Source organism: Podarcis tiliguerta (assembly GCF_965153285.1).
Source record: "Podarcis tiliguerta genome assembly, chromosome: 1".
NCBI classification, from domain to species: Eukaryota; Metazoa; Chordata; class Lepidosauria; order Squamata; family Lacertidae; genus Podarcis; species Podarcis tiliguerta.
Window position 1 is genome coordinate 732908 of NC_139534.1, and position 21447 is coordinate 754354.

Genomic DNA, 21447 nt, shown 5'->3' on the forward strand with positions numbered 1-21447 from the left:
TCCCCCCTCACTGTATAGAAATGAAATGAAAAACAGAAATAAATCGGGGGGGGGGGGAATGGCACCTAGACATTCTGTTGTGGCGAACGTAATATAGTTTTATAGTGCCATTTGGCAATTACCTTATAAATCTGAGTTTCTTACCCTGCAGGATGTGTCCCTCAGCTGCTCTTTGGCCTGATATCACATTTTTCTCTGAGTGGCAAATGTATTTCATTCACACATTTTCAGGTGCCACCATCCTACCTGCCCAACCGGTGTAGCCAGTGCAGTCCCTGGGGTCCGCAGACTTCAGGCCCCTTTCCATCTGCTGCAGAAGCTCCCTGATCTTATTGTTCAGGTGCTGAGTGAACTCAGGAGTCAGCTGTGAGTGTTAAGAGAAATACTGTTGTTATGTCTCAGCAGACACACTGCGGCTTATCAAGTTGCAGCAAAACAGCATAGGGGGATAAGTGCTTTAAAGCGCTCAGCACTTTTTAAAGAAAGCTGGATCTCTTTCAGCAACCTCGAGAAAATAAAGAGCTTATTACTCAGGCAGCAATAATTAGAGAGAGACCGAGAAAAGCCCTACTCACGATCACTCCATACCTAAACTCATTCACTTGGGAGTAAAGCCCCACTGATTTCAATGAAGCTTTTGTCCAAATAACTATGATTAAGAACCCAGACATAAATATTGAAAGCCATAGTCTCTCCCCCAACGGTAACCTGGTTATCCATGCCTTTATTACCTTTAGGCTATAGCACTGCTGTGCTATACCCTCAGGGGACCCTCTAGCCTACTCAAATTCTAAACAGTGGATTCTGCTAGTTGACTGCAGTTTGACAAAAAAGTATGAGAATAGTACATTACAATGCTGTTTGACGGTCTGCGCTGACTCGCCACATATCTACTGCAAGTTAAGTTGCTGCGCGGGACATTGTGGGATAGATACACCAGTGTTTGCTATCGTAAGCATAGTCAAGGGTGCCAGGGGGCGTCAGCCAAGCCCTATGCCAAGTCCACTGCATTTCCCTAACTGTATCAGGACATGTGCCTCCCCTGCACACTTTAAATGTTCACTGTAGCAAAAAATGACGTCTCTGTGCTGCTGTGTCTAATGGTTCTGATTCTCGGGGCCCTGGAAAGTGATTGCTACACCGCAAAACTTTGAAAGACGAGAACCCCATGTATGGTGGCGTTTACATGCCAAGTAAGCAATGGCCAAGGTTCTGGGGCTTCTTCAAACCTTGACTTTATTGCCACTACAATGTGGCTCCTTCCTTCACTGCTTAGGAACACGGGAATCTCCAACTTCCAGGAAACAGCAATGATGGAGTTTCCACACTGCTGAACTTAAGACAGAAAGGAACTCCTGAAAGATTAGTTGCTACGGCCAAACTTGATATGATGGGGCAGTTTGTTCCTTTTACTTTTTCCACATATAAAGCTGGGAGTGGGAGGGCTCCACTTTATACTTGTGGAAGAGGATGGCTGATCTTTCTCCCACATGGCTCCCAGTTTGGTTCAGTTCTGGCACTGGAGGCAGGGGGGGGGGCAGGGAGTGCTTGAAGTGATGGGAGTTGGAGGAGGCACGGCAGGGGAGAATTCATCTCCACTCACCCACATGTAGTTTTTGAGACAAAGATTCCCCTGTTTTATAAGAGCAAATATGTGGTGAAACACAGCCGACCCATCACATTCATATCACAATTTTTTGAACATCTGTACTCAGTTATTCTGCTTTTAATCATACTTTCTGAAAATGTGCTAAGTAATGATTTCACTTTTGAATAAGGCAAGCATTAATCAAGATATTATTATTATTCTTTTGCTGTGGTTTGTCGAGCTGCAGAAGTTTACTACTTGAACCATAACATTTTGTTTATTCCTTTTCGCTTTAACAAAATATAAATAAATTCTGACTTTGCAGAATTTTGCAGAATGACTTTGCAGGCCATGGTAAAACTCCTTAAGAACAATCTGTCCCAATGGAGTGATCCTCTCAGCCCTTCCCCACTGAAGCATCTATGTATCTGTTGCCAAAGGCGAAAGTGAAGTGGTGTCAATTAAATAATACTGATGAGAAATTTGAAGATTGGATGGGTCACTGCTGTAGCTCCTGCCTGCTAGAGATCCGAGCTAACAGTTCCAAAAATCTTTGGCGAGTCCATTCAGTTTAACAGTCCCCGCCCCCCACCCCAAGCACTAAACTTATGATGCAACCACTGAGCAGTCTCAGCAAGTCCTGCATAATGCCATCAGTTGGAAGGCGTTACTGACACAGGAGAAAGTATGCACTATGTTTGTGTGTGCGTGTTTGAACAGGACTTTTATTAAGCAGCCTCAAATTCAACTAGTATGGATTTCAAATTAATGGCTGGTCCATGCGCAAAAGGCCTAAAAATAAATGCTTGCATTACATTGCATTTGTTTGCAATAATCCTGATAATATCATAATATAGACTACCTCACTGTTGTGACAACAGAATGTCCTAAAAGTTATTATTTTGAGAGATATGATATTAAAAAGGAAGAAGTGCCATTCTGAACAGTAGAGCAATGCTGTAAAAACAAATATATTATTCTCTTTACGTTCGGATTCACGAACATCACAGGCACTCAGCACAGCAAATTTTTTCCCAAGTGATGTTATAAACATTCACTACCCTGCCCAAAAATCCTATAGCAATTTTTTCCCCTCTATGGGAAATTTGAAGCGGAGTGTCATGCCCAGGGGCAGTGACGGAACAATTACAATTTCTAGCTTATTGGACAAGTTCTCATGCCACACCCTTCTCTGAAGGTAATTCATTCTTTTCATCTTAGCTTTTCAGCAGTTGTAGTAAAATGGAAACCATGTTCCTAATCTCAAACTCATTAAGGAATAAGCAATATATTCTCTTCATTCTCAAGATTAATGCTTAGTGTGAAGCTCAATGATTAGATGACCTTTCCACTGAAATTGTATGGTGGCTTGTTCTAAAACGAGAATAAAACCGGCTTGGCTTAGATCAGGCTTCCTCAACCACGGCCAGATGTTTTGAGACTACAGTTCCCAGCATCCCTGACCACTGGCGCTGCTAGCTAGGGGTCATGGGAGTTGTAGGCCAAAAACATTTGGAGGTTGAGGAAGCCTGGCTTAGATAAAGGGGCTTTGAACACTTCACTGGGAAACCAGAACTTTCCCTTTGACTCCTCCTTTTCGTTGTAAGCAAACACGTGCACACATACAGGTTGGCACATGCCGACATACTTACGGGGCAGGAGGAATAGTTCAAACCCACCACTCCTAGTCTTTAAAGAGCAATCAAGTCAGTGGCTCCAATCCTCAATGTTGAGACTCAGCAGGTAACCTAGTTTCTTTTCCCCCGATGCCTTTGCGTCTTTATTAATTTCACCCCTTTAGAACTATTAAAGCACACCATTTCTCTGATCCAGGAGCCAAGGCTAAGATTTAGCTTCATTAGCCAAAGAGGTCTTTTGAGCTTAACTCTGACAGAGCCTTTCTTCTTGACGTGCAAAACCTCCTAGCAGCTTGAAAACTCTTGCCTGCCAGTCCCTAAGGGACACACATTTCCCCCTCACTAGTGGATCCGTAATGGAGTGATCAGCACCAGTACTTTTGAGAGAGGAACCGAATGGTGGTGGTGGACAGGCAGGGCCAGCTCAAGACATGATGGCACCTGAGGAAAACCAGAAAATGGCACCCCTTCCCAACGACAAGGAAGAAGAGGGGAGTGAAAATCTACCCTGGGAACGAGGGTGGGGGGAGACAAGCAGCTCCTCCTATTCGCCAGGAGGCCAGCATGGCGGATGCTCAGGAGAGCCAGCCTCCAAGGCGCCACGGCGGCAGCCGCAGCACCAGCAGGCATTCCCGGGAGGCTGGATCTGCTGCCCTTGTGGGTCCTGCCGCCCGAGGCAGTCACCTCATCTTGCTTCCCGCGTGGGTCGGCCCTGAGGACAGGGCAGATGGTTCTGGAAGGTAAACTAGCAGGTTTCCATTTCTAGTTAGAAACCAAGCACCTTGTGACTGTTGATGAAACAAAAAGTGAGGTGGTTAGAAATTACTATCTGAGGGGGCAGTATTCAAAATAAGACAACAAAAGAGGCTTCAGGATTAGATCAGGTCGATTACAACTAATCCTGAATGGAAGTGTTGCAAATAGCTCAGTCTTGGGCATTGCAGGGGGCTGGACTAGAAGACCCTTGGGGTCCCTTCCAACTTTACAATTCTATGACTCTCTCAAGCATCACACAAACCACTTCTTCCACCTTGTTTCCCCGCCACAGATTACTGTAAAAAGCTTTAAAGCACCACCAAAACTCACCCTCCCCGCAGAGTCAAAGTATCCCGTGGCCAAGGATTTGTCATAGTCTGCGAAAGGATTCGGGAAGGCCCTCTGGGCCATGGTGGCAACCAGCAAACCTGCCGGGAAAGACAGAAAGACACAAAGCGACACACATGTATGTATAGATCTATGCGCAGGGAGACCACGCCGGAGGGGGCGGGGGCGGCGCACCGGCAGACGGACGAGCCTTGGGCACCGCTCTGGAAAGCGCTCGGCGCAGCAGGAAGGCCGCCGCTGGCGCGGTGCAGCAGGAGAGCAGCCGCGCTGCCATGGGGGCGGGGGGAGAGTGGGGGGGCTCGGAGGCAGCGCTCCCCTCCCGCCGGGAGCCCGCTCTCACCCTGCGCCCGCCCGGAGACGACAGCCCGGCGCCCAAGCGCCTCTCCGGCCCCTTCCTGCGACGCCGCCCAATCGCCGCGCCAAGGCTCGCGCGTCTCCGCCGCCCCGACCCGGCCTCTTAAAAGGACAGGCGCCGCGAGAAGGAAAGCCGGCAGCGCGGCATCCGGAGGCTGCGAAGGAGCGCTCTGTTTCGGGGCTTCGCTGGGGAGGCTGAGGGAACCTCCTTGGCTGCGGGCCCTGAAGCCTCCCCGCCCCTGCCTCGGAAGCCTGAGGCCCCAGCGAAGCCCACCAGGCTTCCCCCGAGCAGAAGAGGCCTCCTTTCCCGGGGCTCAGCACGCTGCCCTGGCTCAAACGCTGGGCCCTGTCTGCAAAGTGATGGCAGAAGTGGGGAGGGCGCGAGCGGGGGCTTGGCCACTGTATCAGCTGAACATGTCCAAGGAAATGACGCCCACAGCGAGATTTTGACTTGAGATATTTAAGAGGCTTAAATTCTAACATGGCACTTCACAAGATTATTAAAAATGGTTTGTGTGCTAAAAGGTTTTCTTTTGTAGACAATCCAAGATTTTGTACATAATCAAATATTGTTGTATTCTTGCCATTTAAACTACAGTTAGCAGTTCCAGTGTTTTGTGCTTTTCATTTTTTCTACAAGAAATCTTTTTTTGGTAAATTGAAGTTAGCAAATTTTGGGTTCTTTTGGGAGGTGCGAAATAGAAATAACATGGCCCTGCTTACCAGGGAGTCACAGCCTTATTTCTGAGTTTACAAGAGTAGAGGACTATGCAGTTACAGTGGGATAACAAACCCACTCCAGCCCATATAACCTGGTGCTAAACACACGTGGTGGTCGGGGTGCCAACTTAAATAAAATATGGGGGGGGGGGAGGCCCATTGTACATATGGGAATGGATCACAAGATGTGGTGCACATACACCATTTGAATGTCTGTGTTCATCAACTGGGGGGGGGGCAGCCCTCTCAAATATTTTACTGAGGGGGCCAAAGGGGCCTTGACTCCTAGCAGCTGGCTTGATTTTCCCAGATGGATATCAATCCATTGTGTGTGTCGTGTTCTTGTGTTAGGTTCTCTAGCCTCCAGTGTGATTAGGTTCCAAGCAGGTGTGATTAGGTTCCAAGCAGGCTTTGGCGGATGTCATCCAGCAGCCTATGACATGCCCCATCCCTTTTAAAGGTTATGCCTGTCAGGTCCTAATCTGCCTGCCAGGCTGCCTTTTTGGCAGGCAAATGGACTTTGGTTGGTGGGGGATATTTCTGCTGTTGGGCTTGGGCCTGGGGCTGGTTGCATCATACCCAAGCCCCACTATAAGATCAGAAGCAGCAACATTTTATCTGAGCTGCCTGCTGGCCCAGGAAAGGTCTCCCCCGGAAGAGTGCAGTCTATCTTGTTTCTGTTACCATTCTACCTATAAGCCTGGGTCCGGCTGGGGAAAGAGCCTGGTGGACGCCCTCAGGAGCAGACCATGTAGCAAACCCTTTCTGTTGACTGGCTGTGGCTGGAGCTGGCACATAGAGTGGGCTCAGCGTATGGAATGAAGAACCTGTGCATGGAAGCAGGTGAATGAAGAAACTTCATAACGGCCCCTACCAGTCCAGCGCCACCCATCCTGCCACACTTGGCTCAGTATAATTTGTGCGTGTCTGTATGGAAAGAGAGAAAGAGAGCGCTGCAGAGTACCTGCAGTCTCTTACTCTCATAGCTTGTGAAATGCCATCCTGGGCTGAGCTCAGTGATATGGGCTGTTTACTGCATTTGAATGGATTTATGCAGCAAGTAAAATTCCTGCTGGTGATTTTTTTCTCAAACCATGACAGTTTTACAGAAAACTAAAATAAAACTTGGCAACCAATCCAAAATTATGGCTTTTACACACAGTTTTCTGACAAGTGACCAAGAGGTAAAAAACCCAAACCCCTAAAACTGGCCCACCCCTGGTTGACTGGCAGGCCCTGTGGGCTACCTGGGGATTGCTCAGAAAATAATTCAACTGGATTTTTTTCCATCTCAGGCCCGAAGGTTGAAGTAGTATTTAGCTTATATTGTTTCCTCAGTATACATCAGAGATCTATCAGATCTGAGGAATAGCATGCTAAGTGGAAGGAGAGCTCTTCCTTTGGCCTGGTCTGAAGCTGTATATAAAACTGAAGAAAACAGGCTGTAGGATTGTTGTTTTCTAAGAATCACTCCTTCAGTACACACAAGGAACTTAGGTAAATAAAGGCTGCCCTGTTCTTTTCTCCTTCAGGGAATATTCTACTTGCAATGGATAAATCCCATTGCCTGTATGTGTTCAGCAGTGTTTTCTCTCAGAGAAACAGGAAGGAGGGAATGGTTTCATGTGTAGATTGGTGTGACTCTGTGTACATTGGAGCCTTCTGCAGTCTGACGTGTTGGCTATTGGTGTTCCATGAGCTGTAGAATTGAAGAGAATGTCTGAAAATTGCTTTGGTGATGAGGATCATTGTTTCTGTGCCCTATGCAGCTATGTGCCACATTTTCAAGATCTCTGCTCAGATAAACCACCCCATATACACCACTTACCTCATGCATATATTCACAGTTTCTTACTATATTACATAGTTTCTCCCTTCACCACTTCTCTGGAGCAAATTTCACAAAAGCTCAATTATTCTGGCAGAAATAAAAGGAGATGACTGAACCAGTTTAGGAGCACATAACTGTGGACTCTCCTTCACTGGAGGCTAGAGGTTGGCTGGCCATCTGCCACTGATGGGGGAGATTCCTGCATTGCAGGGGGATGGATTAGATGACCCTCAGGGTCTCTTCTTGCTCTTCAGTTCTATGATTCTATATTATTAACTAGCATCACTTTATTTTGAGCGCTGCTATTTGGATCACCCTGGTTTAGAACCTCAACTGCTCTGGCTGAGGTTAAAAATGTCCTGGGCATTTGCTCTTCTGCAGTTGTTGAGCTCAGATCACTATACTTCAGCTCTGCTGCTGATTTATACAAATAACCTTCCATGTCATGTACTTGGATTAAAGCTGGATGTGCATTATTGGTATTTTCAAAGAGATTGCGTACGTACTTCCTGGAGCGGATCCAGTGTAGCTGCCTGAAATTGGGACAGCTGCCAGAACCTTGGTGCCAAGATAAGACTGCTGTGCTAGCTGTTAAGGGGCACTCAGAATGATGTCTGTCAGAGGGTTCTCAGTCATGTGTGAGGTGGTAGAATCATAGAACCATAGAACTGTAGAGTTGGAAGGAACTCCAAAGGTCATCTAGTCCAACCCCCTGCAATGCGGTAATCTGAACTAGATCATACATGACAGATGGCCATCCAACCTCCGCTAAAGGAGAGTCCACATTTATGGCACCAAGAACTGGACACAGTATTCCAGATGTGATCTGACGAAAGCAGAATAAATCAACTTATTCTGGATTGTATCCAACTAAGTTCTACTCAGAGTAAACCCATTGAAATAAATGCACCTAAGTTAGTCCAATACAGTGGTACCTCTGGTTACGAACTTAATTCATTCCAGATTTCCGTTCTCAACTCGAAACCGTTCTTAATCTGAGGCTCGCTTTAGCTAATGGGGCCTCCCGCTGCGTGTGCACCTCCGGCACGCGACTTCTCGCATCTCGAGGCAAAGTTTGCAACCAGGAGCATCTACTTCCGTGTTAGCAGAGCTCATAACCAGAAACGTGCATAAGGAGGGCGGTTCGTAACCAGAGGTATTACTGTAGCTAAATTAGGGGAAAGACTGTAGCATCTGCTTTGCTTGTTGGAAGGTATTGAGTTTGATCCCTATTGTTTCCAGGTGGGGCTGGGAAAAGACTCCTGCCTGAAACCCTAGACAGCCACTACCAGTTTGAGTAGAATCATAGAATCAAAGAATGGTAGAGTTGGAAGGGTCATCTAGTCCAACCCCCTCTAATGCAGGAATCTCAACACAAGGTCCCCCCATCCAATCTGAAACCATACCAAACCCTGCTTAGCTTTGCAAATGTGCTAGCAGTGGATAACAGTGGGCTAGATGGACCATTGCTCTGGCTTGGTATAAGGCAGGTGCCAATGTTCCTAATTTCAATGACTCAGCTCCAAGTATGAGTAACTTGGAATGCAACCCTCTGTTTCAAGTGGTGGTGTATTCAGCACTGAAGCTCTTCTGAATTGTCTTGGTTTTGAAGCATTAGATATGGGGGAAATTGTGCTGCCTCAAGCCATTTATGCCCTACATGTCTCTTTTTTCACTCATTCCCTTTTTTATCTAATATTTCAACTCAGCTGAGTGTGATATCCAGGTATTAAGAGACAGCTGGCTCCTAGCAGTACCCAGACATTGTTGTTCTGTAAGCTGCAACCAGAATTACAAGTGACTTTCCACACTCTTCAAGTATAGTACTTTTTCACAATGCCTTGTTCTGTTGCACTTGTGGGTATAGTATGGCTATATGGATGGGAAAGTTAAAATTCTCTGAGCGCACTATTTCCCATCCCATTTTTAAAAATCAATCATTTTAAGAAAAGAAGAACCAATGATGTCATTATTTAACAACAATGAGTAAATACTTGCCTTTAGAGTGCCAAAGACTTTAAAATGTTAGAAAGACTTTTAGGGGCAAACAAACAATGCTGCAACAGTGGTCGTGACCAGAAGGTCAGGGTTTTGTTTCTTGAAAACAACATATTTTAAAAAATAATTATTACTTCTACACAGTATTTCACAAACGTGTTTGTTTAAAAATCCCATCTAGCATTAATTGCTGGAAAACAAGAATACAGAGATAAAATGACACTAACTGAATCATAGAATCATAGAATCATAGATTTGGAAGAGACCACAAGGGCCATCGAGTCCAACCCCCTGGCAAGCAGGAAACACCATCAGAGCACTCCTGACATATGGTTGTCAAGCCTCTGCTTAAAGACCTCCAAAGAAGGAGACTCCACCACACTCCTTGGCAGCAAATTCCACTGTCAAACAACTCTTACTGTCAGGAAGTTCTTCCTAATGTTTAGGTGGAATCTTCTTTCTTGTAGTTTGGATCCATTGCTCCGTGTCCGCTTCTCTGGAGCAGCAGAAAACAACCTTTCTCCCTCCTCTATGTGACATCCTTTTATATATTTGAACATGGCTATCATATCACCCCTTAACCTCCTCTTCTCCAGGCTAAACATGCCCAGCTCCCTTAGCCGTTCCTCATAAGGCATCGTTTCCAGGCCTTTGACCATTTTGGTTGCCCTCCTCTGGACACGTTCCAGTTTGTCAGTGTCCTTCTTGAACTGTGGTGCCCCGAACTGGACACAGTACTCCAGGTGAGGTCTGACCAGAGCAGAATACAGTGGCACTATTACTTCCCTTGATCTAGATGCTATACTCCTATTGATGCAGCCCAGAATTGCATTGGCTTTTTTAGCTGCCGCGTCACACTGTTGGCTCATGTCAAGTTTGTGGTCAACCAAGACTCCTAGATCCTTTTCACATGTACTGCTCTCAAGCCAGGTGTCACCCATCTTGTATTTGTGCCTCTCATTTTTTTTGCCCAAGTGCAATACTTTACATTTCTCTCTGTTAAAATTCATCTTGTTTGTTTTTGCCCAGTTCTCTAATCTGTCAAGGTCGTTTTGAAGTGTGATCCTGTCCTCTGGGGTGTTAGCCACCCCTCCCAGTTTGGTGTCATCTGCAAATTTGATCAGGATGCCCTTGAGTCCATCATCCAAGTCGTTGATAAAGATGTTGAATAAGACCGGGCCCAAAACAGAACCCTGTGGCACCCCACTAGTCACTCTTCTCCAGGATGAAGAGGAACCATTGATGAGCACCCTTTGGGTCCGGTCAGTCAGCCAGTTACAAATCCACTGAGTGGTAGCATAGTCAAGACCGCATTTTACCAGCTTCTTTACAAGAATATCATGGGGCACCTTGTCAAATGCCTTGCTAAATCAAAGTAGGCTACATCCACTGCGTTCCCTTCATCTACCAGGCTTGTAATTCTGTCAAAAAACGAGATCAGGTTAGTCTGACATGACTTATTTTTCAGAAATCCATGCTGACTATTAGTGATCACAGCATTCCTTTCTAGGTGCTCACAGATTGTTTGCTTAATGATCTGCTCCAGAATCTTCCCTGGTATTGATGTCAGACTGACTGGGCGATAATTATTTGGGTCCTCTCTTTCCCCCCTTTTGAAAATAGGGACAACATTTGCCCTCCTCCAGTCTGCCGGGACTTCGCCTGTTCTCCAGGAATTCTCAAAGATGACTGCCAGTGGTTCTGAGATCACATCTGCCAGTTCTTTTAATACTCTTGGATGCAGTTCATCTGGCCCTGGAGACTTGAATACATCTAAACTAGCCAAGTATTCTTGTACTATCTCCTTAGTTATTCTGGGCTGTGTTTCCTCTGCTGAATCATTTGCTCCAAATTCTTCAGGTCGGGCATTGTTTCCTTTATCGGAGAAGACTGAGGCAAAGAAGGCATTGAGGAGTTCAGCCCTTTCTGTGTCCCCTGTTTGCATTTCACCATCTTCTCCTCTGAGTGACCCCACTGTTTCTTTGTTCTTCCTTTTGCTACGAACATACCCATAAAAGCCTTTTTTGTTGCTTTTAACCTCTCTAGCAAGCCTGAGTTCATTCTGTGCTTTAGCTTTTCTGACTTTGTGTCTACACGTGCTAGCTATTTGTTTGAATTCCTCTTTGGTGGTTTCCCCCCTTTTCCATTTTTTGTACACATCCTTTTTTAATCTTAACTCAGTTAAAAGTTCTTTAGATAGCCACCCTGGCTTCTTTAGGCACCTTCCATGTTTCCGTCTCATTGGTATTGCCTGAAGTTGTGCTTTTACTATCTCCCTCTTAACAAACTTCCAGCCATCATGAACTCCCTTTCCTTTTAGTATTACTGTCCATGGGATCTCACCCAGCACTTCTCTAAGTTTTATGAAGTCAGCTTTCTTAAAGTCAAGAAATTGAGTCCTAGTATGCTTGGCTGCTCCTTTCCGCTGTATAGTAAACTTCAGAAGAGCATGATCACTTGCGCCTAATGATCCTTCCACTTCTACCCCATTAACCAGGTCATCAACATTGGTTAGGACCAGATCTAAAATGGCTGTTCCTCTTGTTGCTTCTCCCACTTTCTGGACAATGAAGTTGTCTGCAAGGCCAGTGAGGAATCTGTTTGACCTTATGCTCTTGGCTGAGTTTGACATCCAACAAATATCCGGGTAATTGAAGTCCCCCATTACTACTATCTCCCTTCCTTTTGCATGCTTGGCCATCTGTTCCAGGAAGGCATCATCTATGTCCTCCGTTTGGCTTGGGGATCTATAGTAAACTCCCACAATGAGGTCTCTGTTATTCTTCTGGAAAGGTTAAAGTGCAGGTGTGGCAAAGTGATAATAGTGGCAGGGAGTGTTGATGGCACAAAAACAGTGGAAGGAGGCGGGAGAAGAAAACAAGCAGGCATTTGGGATAGAACCCTGGAAACACCTATAAATTCAGGAAACACCTATAAAAAGCTAAAAGGACACGAGAGAGCTAAAAGGATGCAAGAGTGCAAAGAAGGAGGTTTGGGCAGTTCTGGGTGAAAAAGCCCAATGGCACACCAGCAAAAGAGAATAAGATTATTAACAGAGCTAAAGCCTGTGGTGAGAGGGATGCCTAAATCTTTTGGAGATTAGAAATCTTCTAGGCAGACTTGGAAGTAAGAAAGTGCTCTGGGGCTTTGAGGGATCCCCTAAAAAGAACATTTGACACTTGACAATACATCACAGCACACTTCAAAAACACACCTGGTTTAAAAGACCAAAGAGTAGAGCTAGGGCATTTTATATCTGCTGGTTTTGTGCCACAATGCTGTTCTTTCACAACAGATGACAAGAACACAAGGAAAGCACAGGTGGTCAACAACTTGATGATGGCACCATATAGCTGCCCAATAAATGGCGAGTGCACAAAGTGCAACAATTCCACACTGAATGTGTAATGTGGAAGCGCCCCCACCCCTCACACACAAAGGGAGGGAGGGAGGGAGCTGTAATATATTTATCTTTTGTGAGTCACAGTACTGACTGCACCTGTGCAATTCCAAAATTCAATACTTTCTCCAACTGTTTGGGCCCATTGTGCCTAAGGCAGAATTTCTTTTCCTATCCATTGTAAAATATGTGCATGCAAGTGATGTGGCACGTGTTGCATTTAGTTGCCGTGGATTGTCCTTGAATCAATAAACGAAGATCTCATTTAAAACCAGGTGAACTGATATCACATCATGACATGACTAACTAAAAAGTAGAAATCAATGCCAAGTATGACATAGTTGGATATAACCCTTAATCTTCATCTTTACCAGATCTTAAATGGATCAGCTGTCTTCACATGGTACAAGGGCTTTATCCTCACATACCCCAATGTAAATCCACACCTCTCCCTTTTTTCCAAGTCTTTCTTATTTGCTTCTCAAGTATACCAAACTGGTGAAAATGCTACTTCAAATCTTCTTCTTTCTCTCCAACCCACTCACCATATGTATGGTGATCTCATAATTTTTCCCTGGACTAATTCATCCACAATCAAAATGAACCCATCTTGGTTCTCACCCTTAACCAGTAGGGATTAGCACTCCACACCTTAAAATAGATGCTGAAAGAGCAAGAGAAAAATCCATCCTTATGTTGTGGGTACAAGGGTGTTTAAACTGCATTGAGGGGCAGCCACTTTAATTCACAGTATGTTGTCACTTACCTATTTCTTGGTGTTGATGCAGCAGGAGCCAGTTGAAAAAGATCTTGGCAAAGGAGCCATTGACCACACCTAGCCAGCATGACCCAACTGCCATGGAATGCTGGCCAATTTGCTCTTTGCTTGTCAGCCTTTTCATGCAGATAGTTTCTGTTCTGTTACACCTACCCAATGGAGCCTACAAATCATAATTCTCCTTTAAAACCTCAGTTGCTATATTTTTCCAATATTTATATTTTTCAAATTGGCACGAGAGAAGATAAGCACATAAGAAGAGCCTGATTAGTCAAGTATTATGTGGCCAACCAGTTGCCTATGGGAAGCCTGAAAGCTGATGAAGATACATATTTTTTATTTTGTTTGTTATTAAACTCATTATTTTTTAATTTTGGGGAAAGTTTATTATATCTATATAATAGCTAAACACTGCAAACAATAGACCAAAGTGAAAAAACACAACACAACAAAAATAAAAGCAAAGAACCCCAGTGAACCATTTAAAATAGAAAGTTCAGAACAGATAAAGTCAAATATTGTGCGGATATGATGTCAAAATACTAATAAACAAAAGTGGATTACTATTTTACAGTCTGAAAAGTAGCTCCAGAAGAGTTATTGACAAACTAAAAATGAGTCATAAGTATTATTTTTGGTGTCCAGGTACTTTACAATGATGTGTAATTTCCTAAGCAATCAGGAACATCTATTATTTCCTATACAAAGATATCTCTATAAATTCCATCAGTAAAAAGACCAACACAGCTTTCAAACTGTTTTATCTTAAAAAGACAACAATCACAATTTAAAATGATGCCAATGTTATGCTAATGCTATTAGCAAACAGAGTTGTCCCAATAGCCTCTGGATAAAATATATGGTGCAGGGGAGAAAGGACAATGCCCTCCTACTCACCTTTGCTACAAACAAGTAAACTCACAAGGAAGGTTCAAAATCGAGAGCATGACCTACCCTCCTACATTCCTCAGTTGAAAATAGATACATTATATTCTACATCAGTATCACTGTTAGTTGGCTGCTATTTATTGATTTGGGGTTTCCTTTTCCCCTCAGGCTTCCCTAAAAGCAATACATAAGCTCAATGATTTCTGGGCTTAAAATACAGCAGTTTCACATGTTCCCTCTAATAATTTTTGTACTTGACCAGCAGGAAATGCTGCAGCCGTGGTATCGTATGATTGTCTCCGCAAGGTGGTGTTTGGTGAATGTTGTTCAGGCCTAAGGTGCCTCAGGATCGGCTCCACAGCCTTATGCTGCCCAGTAGCTCAGCAAAATGTGCATTTCCTTTCGGTCAGTACAGTTCCCCAGGCCTGGCCCACCCATGAGGTGACTGCCTCAGGCAGCAGAGTCCACAGGGGCGGCAGATCCGGCCTTCAAGGAACGTTTCACCTGCTGCGGCCTCCGCTGCCGTGGTGTCGGCAACAGCTGCCGCATGCGCCTTGGAGGCCGGATCTGCCGCCACCTCAGCGGCCCCCACCATGCTGCCTCTGCAGCAGCCTCTTGGTGAATAGGAGGCGCTGCTGGTCTCTTTCCACTCTTGCTATTCTCTCGCCCCTTCTTTCCTGGCCAAGGGTGGTGGTGCCATTGTATGGTTCTCCTCAGGTGCCGAAATGCATTGGGCCAGCCCTGAAATTAATACATGCGTACCCACCCCACCCCCCATGGTACCAGGGCAAGTCTTTGCTTGCTACCCTCTGCTGTGAGGGGTATTTCTCAAAGACGGGTAGGTTTTAAACTCCTTGAGAAGCCATTTAAACTCTATGCTATTTTCCTGCAAAGGCAAGGGAGTCTCAAATATATATATATATATATGCACTTCTTCATGCCAGGATCCAAGTCAGACCATTAATCTACTTCCATATATGCAGATTTTTGAAGTCCTGACAATGGAGGGCGCTGTAACTCCATGCCTTTAAAAGACCTAGTAAATGTTTTGAAGAAGGATATGATAGTCACATGAATACATCCTCACACACAAGGTTGTTTCACATACTGTGTTAAAGCTCCTCAGAGAGAGGACAAAGATAAATTTCTCAGGCTAAAAATCGGAGCAGCCATTTGGCTGAGTTAGTAGATTTGTTACATTTTCCCCCTGAGAATGTTTTACTGGCCGATGAAAATTCACCTCCTTTCTTGGTAAACAGCAGTGTAATGGAATGTATGCAGCAGGAATTTGCTGTCCAATTTAAACAATTGTCCATGCCCCGAGGCACATCTTTGCCTACTGTGTATTTATGTGTAAGTTAAACCAACAAGCTGGATGTATGCACACTGAACCTCAGCTGCAGCTTGTTATCAGCTTTTTCTGGGGCAACCAAAGAAAGCAAACAAAATGTTGTAATTTTTGCCTCTTCTGGGGCACAAGGAATGAAGCTTTGGGTGAGGTGATAATTGAGCAGTCTTGATGCATAGACAGTGGGGAGGGGAGATATTCAACCCACAAAATGTTCCTTCCCTCAGACATGTGGGAGATTACCCTGTGGTGGGCTGTTCTAAGCCTTAACACTTGGAGAGCAACCCTCTGCAGCCCACCATTTTGTGAGGAGAGAAGCATTAGTAAATGGCACAGTGGTGAGCAACCAACTCTATGGTGATAAAGTTATTGGTGTCTGAGTTGGAACTGCCATTTTTACTATGTCACCATTCAGGAAATTTCCCATTGAGCACTGCAGGCTGGTCCATTGAAGCAACCAGGGCTTAGCCTTGAAGCTGTGCTAATTGGAGTGGCGGAAAACATATCCGTTTTATACAACATAGATGTTGTATAATCCTTCTGATTGAAGGAAATAAAAGTTGACGCTTACAATACAAGCGCTAAGTCTGCCTTTTCAGTCATGTTAAGGACTCCCACTTCTTCACATCAGCCATGTGAGGTAGGCCGAGTGGCCACAAGGCAGTAAGTGTGGAAAAGTAATGATGGGTAAAGTCAGTTTTTAAAATGTGGTATTTTTGATGTTGTTTATCAAGGCATTGTGTGTGTGTTTATTTCCAGTTTCCCATCACCTTTTTCTGCTTGTGAATGTTCTATTTTATACAGTCACAGATGTTTGTTTTCTCTATTTTAGAATTTAAAACGGCAGCCAGCTTTCAGCCAGCCTGCCCGAGATGGATCCCAGTCTCCCTTCTTTTTCTCCTCCTCCTTCTTTTTCTCCTTCTTCCCAGTACACCTTGCTCTAAAGACTCTCTTTTCCTGTGTGGATGTTCGAATCCACATCCCATCACCATGGCAACCTCTGTCTGCCAGGTCCAGGCTCTCTGATGGGCCACAAACTCCTTTTATAATGTTAATGCCTCTATCCCAGGTGAGGCCCTGGCTTGGACAGAAAGCTTAGTCTGTACTTTCCCACTGGCCTCCAATCTTCCCTTCAATACTCCAAGTAATCAAAATCCTATCATTTATTAATTTCCAGGGTTTAGCCCCCACCTCAACCGATAACAGTACAGTGGTGCCTCGCAAGACGAAAAGAATCCGTTCCGTGAGTCTCTTCGTCTAGCGGTTTTTTCGTCTTGCGAAGCAAGCCCATTAGTGGATTAGTGCTATTAGGGGTTTAGCGGCTATTAGTGGCTATTAAAGGCTTAAGGGATTAGCGGATTAGCTGCTAAAAGGCTATTAGCAGCTTAGTGCCTTAGAAAAAGGGGGTGGGGAGCGGAAAAAAACCCCCAGGAATCGCAAGACATTTTCGTCTTGCAAAGCAAGCCCATAGAGAAATTTGTCCTGTGAAGCACCTCCAAAACGGAAAACCCTTTTGTCTAGCGGGTTTTCTGTCTTGCGAGGCATTCGTCTTGCGGGGCACCACTGTATTCTGTGTGTGCTCTTGCTTAAAAGGTATATAGATATCCTTTTACTGATCCTTTAACACATCTTTTTATATTCTTTATTTCAGAGGTTTCCTAAACGTTTTCACCGGTGTGGTTTGCAGGGGTCAGCAAACTTTTTCGGCAGGGGGCTGGTCCACTGTCCCTCAGACCTTGTGGGGGGCTGGACTATATTTTGAAAAAAAATATATGAACGAATTCCTTTGCCCCACAAACAACCCAGAGGTGCATTTTAAATAAAAGCACACATTCTACTCATGTAAAAACACGCTGATTCCTGGACTGTCCGTGGGCCAGATTGAGAAGGCGATTGGGCCGGATCCGGCCCCCAGGCCTTAGTTTGCCTACCAATGGTTTAGGGACATCCAGAAAGCCTGCTTTTCTCCTTTGGTCTGTCCTTATCCAAGGAATAGAAAGCCATTGCAGGAAAATTGCTTGCCATGTAGGAAGGACAGAAGTAGGTTTCTTGAACTTGTTCTCCCAGCTAGGCTTCTTATTAGAAATACTGGCTGATATGAATAAACTATTCATGGCTGGGCCTCCAATATAGGTAAATACTCATTTATTTAAAGTCTAGTCAAGGACAGGATTATATTGTTTCCGCATGCTAGAGCAAACAAGCCAAGGAGATCCCTTATTACAGCCTTCCAGACTTAAGGAAAGGAAATAAAATAGACCTTGAACAGGATGTGGAAGGACACATTATTCTTAAAGCGTAAAAGGAATGTGTAGCTTCAGGGCAGACATCTCTCTCCTTTTAAATGCTGCATACGGAATGCCTCCCAATCTCCCGGTTTCTTATTTGAGCAAAGTCCTTGCTTGCAAGATAAGCCAGTATCAGGAGAAAAAGGTCATGCAAACTATTAAAGCAGAATGCACTTTGTTTTAAATTAACCAGTGCTATAATCACTAATTGTCATTATTGTGATTGTCTATTTATGTATAAATGAGTTTCCACTTGGAAGAAAGGCTTCAATGGGCTGCTGGGAAGGATATATAGTTGGAGCAAGGGAATGAAAGGTTAACGTTCTGCTACAATGAATGGCAAAGGATCTGATGTGAGAGTGTTGGGGCAAAGGAGCAGCCTTATCACTTGTCACCATATCTATGGCTAGTAAGAAATTTTACCAGGATGAGATAGCTGCTGATTCTGCTGGCTTTCTGTGAAAAATAGATTACAATCTGTTTGCTTTTCCCCCCCAAATATAATTTTTATTCAGTTTACAAATAAAACAAATTAATACAATTCAAACAATTTATAAAACCATTCTCTCATTTTTTGACTTCCCTCAACTTGGCTGGTACTCCTTCCCTTCTCAATTTTCCACACATTTCTTAGTTCATATCTACTTCTTAAATTAAATCTGCTTTCAATCCATAATTTTAACTTTCATTTTTACAAAGCTTCTCTGAACGTTACAAGCGTTATTTGTTTTTCACTTAAATTATGCATATATTCTGAGAATTTTTCCCATTCTTCAATAAATCTCTGATCTCGTCGATTCCTAATTCTTCCTGTCATTCTATCCAGTTCTGCAAAGTCCATCATTTTCATTCTCCATTCTTCCAGTGTTGGTAGTTCTTCTTGTTTCCATTTCTGGGCTAACAATATTCTCGCTGCTGTTACTGCGTACAAAAATAATTTCCTATCTTTCTTGTTTATCTCATTTCTCACAATACCTAGCAGGAATGCTTCTGGCTTCTTAACAAATGTATATTTAAATATTTTCTTCAATTCATTATATATCATTTCCCAATAATTTTTAATTTTCTTACATTCCCACCACATATGATAAAATGTACCTTCTTTATCTATACATTTCCAACATTTGTTACATCCCTTGTACATCTTAGCTAATTTCACTGGTGTTAAGTACCATCGATACATCATTTTCATCACATTTTCTTTTATAGTTGTACAAGCAGTAAATCTTAAGCCTTCTCTCCACAATTTCTCCCAATCCTCCATATGTATGTTATATCCAAAGTCTTTCGCCCAGTCAATCATAAATGATTTTATCTCTTCATCTTTTGTGTGCCATTCTAACAATATTTTGTACATTTTAGCCAAAATTTTATAGTCACTGTTTATTATTTCTTTCTGGAATTTCAACTCTTTCTCCGCAATACAATCAATACAATCTGTTTGCTTAAGTATATTTTACCAATAGCTTCCCAGATTGCAGGAAACATACATCATTGCTGCTCATGTTTAAAATTCCTCTTACGTTTTTAAATAAAAATTTATTAATTGTACCCTGCCCATCTGAATGGAGACAGCAATTGTTGACTGTTTTACATGTCACATGCAATTAATATGGTAACTGCTTTGAGGTTTTATTACCATCAAAGAGTATATAAATGAAAAATAATTTTGCATGCCATCGTAGTTGGTAGCCTATGTTGGAGAATATATTTGCCAGGGGCAATTGAGCATGGTTTTATTTCAGGCCGTTGAACTAGATAGATTTTGAAGCTCAGTTATATACCAAGTCATAAGGCTGAGAATAATAAATGGTTGAGCTAACAAAGTTTTGGCAGCCTTGTGAGGTGCCTTCCTATGTGTGGTTTGCTATAGACTTTGAAAGATCACCACACAGAAACAATCACTCAAGTATTTCATTGAATGTTCATTCACTCAACCCACAGACTCAATGTGCCAGTTTGACCACACTGGACGCTTGCTTGCTCCAGTTCTCCGCTATGGCTGTTCTTGAAGGAAGATGAAGTTTGGGGGTTGTTAAGCCATTTTGAAATCCTTACCTACTTAAGTGTTCTTTGAATATTAGGAAGGTATTTCATGTATCGTCTGTGTCATCTGACTCTGCTAATCCTATCGGCAATGGAGTTTGACCTATTTCTGAGACCTTGGTTCCTTCTCTTATGATGAAGATAAGAAAAGAGTCTTATCTTGCTTGCGTTTGGAAAGACCACAGGTCTCATGTGCATGGAGGAGCAATTGGCTTAGGCCCCTAATACCAAAAGCCCTGCAAACAAACACCCTGGTCATATTTGAAAACAGATTTTGCTCACCTGGGGAAGAAACACAGCCACAAACACAACTGTGATGGTTCCAGCTAGGTGGTCGGTGATTTCAAATTCATCTACAAGTAGCAATAAGCTAAATCTTAAATGTAGAGCTTTCCTCTGTGTTTACACATGCTAAGAAGCTGAAAGTTGCTGAAGTTTCTTAGCATGTGTAAATTGCATGTTCACACAGCAAAATCAACCCCATGTGCAAAACGGTGGGATCATCAGGCTAATTCCTACAACAAAGTGTTTCTTCTTAAAGTGGATGAAGTGAACGAAAAAGAAGAATATAGGAGCAGAGAGGGGGAGAATAGGAGCTCTGAGTACACCCAGCACCCATACTATATTTATTTAATATTTGTTAGCAGAGTATAGTAGAGCTGGAGTCTTTGGTGGTGGCATAGGAATACTATATTCAGCTGTAAGCTTTCAGAACAAGTTTGGGCTTTTGCTCTCATAATATTGTGAGGGAAGGTGTTCTGATAGACACACCCTCCTTCCTTGGCTCTCTCTGTTTAGCAACACTCCTTCATCTTTGGCCCTAATCCTTCTTTAAATAAACTGTATATGAGGTAACATCATATACTCAACAAATGTACCCCTGAGCATGTGCAGAATGCTTTATCCCCACTCAAAGAGTGCTTAACTTTTAAAAAATAGAAACAGGAGGGCTAATTGGAGCTTTTCCCATCTTCACTGGGAGTCATACACCTTCTTTCAGAGTGGAAATACACCTACAGTTGTAAAGTCTGCACATTCTCAAAGGTACATTTATTTGTTATGTATTGTTAATAATAATACAATTTTATTTCCTATATAGTTTCTTTTAAAAGGCGGCATGGCTACACTGGAGAGCCAGTGTGGTGCAGTGGTTAAGAGCGGTAGATTCGTAATCTGGGGAACTGGATTCGCGTCTCCACTCCTCCACATGCAGCTGCTGGGTGACCTTGGGCCAGTCACACTTCTCTGAAGTCTCTCAGCCCCACTCACCTCACAGAGTGTTTGTTGTGGGGGAGGAAGGGAAAGGAGATTGTTAGCCACTTTGAGACTCCCTAGGGTAGTGATAAAGCGGGATATCAAATCCAAACACTTCTTCTTCATTGCCAAAAATGGGAGAAAATGGTGCTAAATGGAGGTTCCCAAAGTCTGCAGGACCCAAGAGCAACAAAGAGATTTTTCTCCTACTTC

At 43.6% G+C, this 21447-nt stretch overlaps 2 protein-coding genes across 4 annotated transcripts in view; one reads left to right on the top strand and one right to left on the bottom strand.

The window, feature by feature from the left end:
- Positions 1-13540, bottom strand: part of LANCL1 (LanC like glutathione S-transferase 1) — a 31163-nt gene extending 17623 nt beyond the window's left edge. Inside the window, exons 1-3 of one of the 3 annotated variants that reach the window (XM_083400042.1) lie at positions 13399-13540; positions 4312-4409; positions 247-364 (exon numbers count right to left, since the gene is read on the bottom strand). In XM_083400042.1, coding sequence (XP_083256168.1) covers positions 247-364; positions 4312-4409; positions 13399-13534 — 352 coding nt within the window. In that variant the 5' untranslated portion in view covers positions 13535-13540. Of the gene's footprint in view, positions 1-246; positions 365-4311; positions 4410-4669; positions 5059-7740; positions 7874-13398 lie in introns of those variants that run through there. The other 2 variants (XM_083400043.1, XM_083400044.1) reach the window with 2 other exon arrangements.
- The window catches only part of CPS1 (carbamoyl-phosphate synthase 1), a 196170-nt gene continuing 177475 nt past the window's right edge, over positions 2753-21447 (top strand). Inside the window, exon 1 of the mRNA XM_083399727.1 lies at positions 2753-3965. The gene's annotated coding sequence lies outside the window, so the exon portion shown is untranslated. The remainder of the gene's footprint in view (positions 3966-21447) is intronic.